General features: G+C 35.9%; 1 protein-coding gene across 1 annotated transcript in view; it reads right to left on the bottom strand.

Annotated features, from left to right (window-relative positions):
* Positions 1-320: 320 nt before the first annotated feature.
* The window catches only part of TTC29 (tetratricopeptide repeat domain 29), a gene marked incomplete at both ends in the record, with an annotated part of 101,797 nt that continues 96,117 nt past the window's right edge, over positions 321-6,000 (bottom strand). Inside the window, one exon of the mRNA XM_083861976.1 lies at positions 321-406. Coding sequence (XP_083718102.1) covers positions 321-406 — 86 coding nt within the window. The remainder of the gene's footprint in view (positions 407-6,000) is intronic.

Raw genomic sequence — 6,000 nt, 5'->3', positions numbered from 1 at the left:
TTGTTGCTATAAATTGGAGTAAGACAGCCCTGCTTGGAGGTTTCAGAGTCTCCAGGTCACAGGCAAGCCTGCCAGGCATGGCAGTAGGTAATGGCTCTGGGAAGGTTTACTTGCCCCACTGCAAGCCTCCCGGGTGGACTGTTTGCTGTGGCTCTATTTAATTCTTAATCTCTGCATCTCTGTTTAATTCCTAGCTGCTTTAGAGACCTGTTGTAACACAGCAGTTAAAAAAAAAATATTCACATGTACTGCCAGGCCTCCCCAAAGAGCACTAACTTGACATGTAGGCCATGACAGCTGGGCTTGGACTACTAAGAAATCTAATCCAGGGTTTCCATCATCTCAGTTGTTGCCTTTCTTTCATTACAGTTTGACTCAGCCCCTAATGGATTCAGCTTTATAAAATCAGAAAAAGAGGAAAAGAAAGCAATTTATTCATGTTTCACTAGAACTCACAGAAGGCATGAATTTTCTCTAAAAATGCAAATTATTTTGTGCCACACAAGTGAGACTGGGCAGCTAAAGCTCTTAGAGGAAGGGTCTTTCCCAGGGCTAATGTTTTTATACCCAGTGATTGAATAAATCGATCCCTTTTTTATCACATCTCTTCTGCTTTCCTTTTTCTTCAGAAGAATGTAACCAAAGGTGCCAAAGCACCCTTTTTAATTCTAAGAAAACTGATTATGCGTGTTAATTTCGTTTTTAATCCCAGACATATCAAAATAAACACCACAGGCATGCGTAGCAGAAATCAATATCTCTTAAGCATCAAGTTAGTAAAAACAAGGATTTAGTAAGACTCCAAGATGTAAAAGACTAATGTACAAACTAAGCCCTTATTTATGTAATGTGCCGTTATACAAGCTCAATATAAACCTGAAAGAAACTATTTCAGAAGAGCAGAAATGGTTTACTTGCATTGCATCAAAAATGACCCCATAAGACCTTCTTTACAGAGCTAGCCCAGATATTTAATGTGAACATATGTTTTTAAAGGATTTCTTGTCTTATGTCCAGTCATTCTTGTTAATTCATGGGACAGCATACTGCAGATGTGCTTTTTTCTATGTTACATAAAGCAAAAATTACATTTAACAAGTGCAAGGTTGGTCATAAAAAATAAATAAAAATAGACTCTTAAAAGCTGGGAAATCACAAAGTGAAGCTATCAGTCATTCTTATTGAGAAGGGTGAGGACAATGTGAAATAAAACTTGCACATCTATGGAGAGACATTCCTAATATGCCAGCACATGCCTGTTATTTCCCCTTCTCTGTAGGTTGCTTTCATTGGCTCAATATTTCTTCCTTTAGGGTAAGCTGTGGTGCACATTTGCTCTAGATTCCCTTTCTAGTCATTGACTTCAATTTTAATAGTAACTAATTAAACATTTTGAACCTATCTGCAAGTTTGAAAGAAGAGAGAAGTCAATGTTAGTTTTTGTGCATTCTACTTCTGCATAAGAATGTTAAACTGCATGTTTTTTGTTATTGGTTAATATGATTGTTTAATATGCTAATAAAATAACTTTCAGATCACTTTTCAAATACTAATCCAAATCTAAGTATTAATGTCTGCACTTCATCCATATGAAAACTAATCCATTGTGATGAGTTTTTAGTTCTGTATGATTTTACTCCTTCCTGAATGCACAGGCAAGAAGCAATACTACTTCAAAAAAAGGAATATTCTCTTATTTTTTTTTTTTTTACACTAAAGATCTCAATCTTTCATCCATTATTTGTACTTTTCTTTCAAGAGTTGGTATAAGATGGCATTCAGAAAGAGGATTCACTGACTTCTAGGACATTGTTACTCTAGAGATCGCTAAGTTCACCTATATCAAAAGTGGAGACATCTCAAATACACATTTCCTTTATATATTTACATTCCAATTATTATTTGCAATGGCAAAGTAGCTTGACAACTAACAATTATGTGAAAAGGCAAGTTTAGTATGAAATTTGTTTTCTGATTTTATAGAAAAAACATGTCACAGATGGAAATAGCTACAACTCAGTTCCCCATGAGCTTTTAAGTAATGCTTTAACAAAACAAAGTATTTTTTATAGCTTCATCTGAAGTTTAATCTCACAAACAAATTATTTACAATTTAATAAAGACAACAGCTACTAGCATCCAAACAGTAGTTTTAGTAGAGAAGTTTAAATTATGATACAAGAAATTTATTTTTAAGAGTACTGGATCTCTAAATGGACAACTAAATTGAGTAAGACAATGCTAATTAAGGCTTTTGTATATAATATATTTGCTAAGGAGATACCTTTTCACTGAAAGTGTAAACAAACAACCTAATATAAGCCAAAACACTGGTTCAGATCTGGACTAAATCCTGACTTTGTAAAACTTCCCAAGTCACTTTATTAAACACAGGGGGTATAATATCAATCAAAGTTTACATTTATACCTATGTACTTTTATGTATTTTTTTATAAATGTACTTCTTCACTAGATACAGAAAGTAACTAGAAAAAAACCCAGTCTTAGGACACTGCAAAATAAAGGGTTAAAAGTTAAACTGTTGAAAAAAGGACATGAATTTTTTGCAATTTCTTTTTTTTTCCAGACATTTAAGTAAACAATGACATCTTAATTCAAGCATGCATCATACACTTGTGAGAAAATATGACTTGGCAAAAATGTAATATGGTAATATGGAGCTTTGAAGCTAATTTTGAAAAGCTCACACAAGGTATCACAGAGCACACATTGCATCTTCTGAAATTCGCAAAACAAGCCAGCAAGCCTAGAACCTTTCAGGAGTCCTGCACTAACTGAAGACCTGGCAAAAATGAGCCACAAAGGATCACAAACTGAATTTTTTTTGTTTCATTCAATTCCCTGCCCCTACTTTGAGGGCTACCAGGTAAAACTTAGAGAAGATACAGCTCTTTCCTTCTTTGAGTGATGGTGCTTTCTACTGTTTCACCACATTTATACATTCCAAACTATTTCTGTCTCTCCCTTTCTTTCAAGTACCCAAAGTCTTCCAGGACACTTTCACTGAACTATTCCCTCCATTTGTTTCCCCAAAGAGGTTTGAATGTCCTTCCAAGATCTAAGTCAGTGGTATTTGCCTGATTCTGCAGGCAAGTTAAAGAATATCCTTGAATAAGCTTCTTTTTCTACCCCCATTTCATTAGGATATTATCTCTAAATTCAAATAATGACACTTTGCTATCAAATCAAACTTCATCTCTGATCATTTAACCAGTGCTGTGATGAGAGAAAAAGGAGTGAAGTCCCTATCAGGAAAGCTTTGCAGGGAAAAGACGAAAGAAAACCCTGAAGATAGCAAAAATGTGAAAAGAATGATGAAAGAAAGAAGAATGGAAATGGTCATTAACAATACAGAGTGGGTTTTTTTCCCCAAAAAAATCTAATGAACAAGACAATACAAGCAAAACCAGTAAGTGACTAAAAGTCTAGTAACCACATGATGTTGCATTCTGACAATGATTATTGAGGAAGCTTCCCTTGAACTTTGAAAATGCAAGACGGAACGTACAGATGTCTCTAATATATAGCTCTCAATTAAAAGCAGAATCAGGGCCTCTGCAGAAATTGCTTGTCAGAAATTCCCCTGGATATCCCAGGAGAAGGCAGGTGATTCACACTCACTCTGTATCCTGGTCATTTGCCACTGACACAGAAAGCTGCTCTCTGCCACACCCCACAAACACCAACTTGACCCCCTCACTGCACTCACCAACAACTGATGACTCCCTGGCTTTTAAGTGAACTCTAATGTGAACTTTCAAGATATCAGAGAGAATTTTCTAAAATGCAACAGTTGGAAGTTTTCAGGGTATGGGCATAAAAGTACCAGTTAACCCAGTGCTTTATTTTATGATGACCAAAAATAACAGAGCACTGATATCAGGTATCACACCTCTGCAGATTGCGTTGTTTTCCTATTTCTATTTGTGCCCCTAAGGATGAAGTAGTGGTAAAAAGAACAATTACATATTTCTTTTTTCCTCAGAAAAACAAACACACCCCAAAAAAAGTTGCATGAGAGATCAAGGAATAAAAGGTAACATCAGAAAGGCAAAATGTATTCTTGGGATGGTGGTCAGTAAGGAAGATCTCCAGCAGAGATCAGCATTTTTATTTTCTAGATAAGAGAGGAACAGTCCCAAACTGAAACACTGTTAGAAAAGGATTAGAACAAGCTGTCAAATCAATCAGGCAAGAAAGTAGTATTTGCTCAAGAGGTTTAAAGGACGTGTATAAAGGTATTGCTTAATTCACCCTCAGTACAAGAGTGACATGAAGCTAAACAAGACATTAATTAAAACCAAGAATGCGCCATGGGAGGAGAGACCAGTAAAAATCTGACTTTCATACCAGGCAAATTAACTACAACTCTAATAAAGGATATAATCATAAATAAGTAAATTAAGATGTTATAATGAAGAAAAGAAATCAAGATCGCTTTTGTAGAGGTCTCCTGAGGTTATTTTCTTTTGAGGAATACAAGAGATCTGGATGATATTACCTGGTTGATTAGATTCTCAGAATGCTTCAGATATCTTCCCTGGATTAACAATTAGTTAAAGGTAGAAACTAAAGATAAGAATAAATGGATTGATTTGCATTATGAAGAAACATCAGTAGTGAATTCAACAGGGATCTAAGGCAGAATTTGTACTGTACACATTTAAATAAACCCCAACAACAACTCAAAATCTTAGTGAACAGCAAAGTGACAGAACCTATGCTGACAAAAAAATTATACAGGGTGATCAAAATCAAAACTTTAAAGAACTTCAATAAGAGTTTATGATTGGGCAATAAAGTGTCAGATAAAATTCAGTGTTGATAAATGCAAATTGCTGCATGTATGTAAAATGTCTTTTATGCACAGGGAGATTAGAAGTTTCAGCTTGATAGAAAGATGACTGATGGCAGGATATAAAGAGATGTATCTATTTTTCATTCAGGGCCATGAAGAAAAAAGAGTGAGACATGGTAACCTTCTTTTTTACAGAGCAAAAATCACAACTGAAGCTGCAAAAACACGGGCTAAGGGCAGATCCAAGGAAGCTGCATTTTAGCTGCCAAATTCAATGGGGTGCCTTGGCTTGTGGCCAATTATGCAACAGAAATGCACTGGAGAAGTTCATGGACAAATACCGGAAAGCCTATTAAATATAATGGGATCTAGATTCAACTTCTTCAAGAAGTCTCTGCCGTGTTGCTGAAGATATGGAGAGAATATCACACAGAGGGCTTCCTTCCAAATTTCTTGTTTTGATATTTTCCCCATATCTATTAGCCACTGCTGGACAGACACCAGGCCAATCAGGCCTCTGATTCAGCTTACTTACTTTTTTCCCTGTCTCATGTTAGTATTAGAAAAGTGTGATCTCTAATCATGGATATTAGAGAAAGCTTAGCACAAAAAACCTACAGAGAAACTCTTCCAATTGTTCCATGTAGGAAACAAGATTTAAATGACCTCTGCTAAACACTACCAGGGGTTTTCATCACCCTCTCAAAATCATCTTTTTGGTGACTTAAACTCATTCTATCAAACTTGACATTTTCTGAACATTAACACCTATTTCACTTCCATTCACAAGCTACTAACAAATGATGGTTTCTGAGTGCTGATCCCTCCAAGATATCAAATTACTATTTTTTCTTGCAAGAATAACACAAATTCTGCCTGTGGTGCTAATGTAAAGGCATTCAGACTGTTTTTCTATGGTTTTAGCAACAATAGAGCATATCAGCATCACTATGGAAAGACTGGACACTAAACTGTCACCTCCACTCTTGACCCCAGAGCTGGATCCTGTGCTATGTGTACTGAAATTGGGAGCACACCAGCTGTTAAAAATCCCAAGACTAGCACTGATATTTACAAACAGGAGCACCATTTCCTAGAGTGAGAGGAGTTTGCAGACTGGTCTTCAGCTTGCAGATCATCTGCAACCGCCCTGTGGGAGGACAGTTTTTATAAATAAAATA

Source organism: Zosterops lateralis (genome assembly GCF_965231275.1).
Source record: "Zosterops lateralis genome assembly, chromosome: 5".
Classification (NCBI taxonomy): domain Eukaryota; kingdom Metazoa; phylum Chordata; class Aves; order Passeriformes; family Zosteropidae; genus Zosterops; species Zosterops lateralis.
This window is presented reverse-complemented; position numbering and strand designations above follow the sequence as displayed.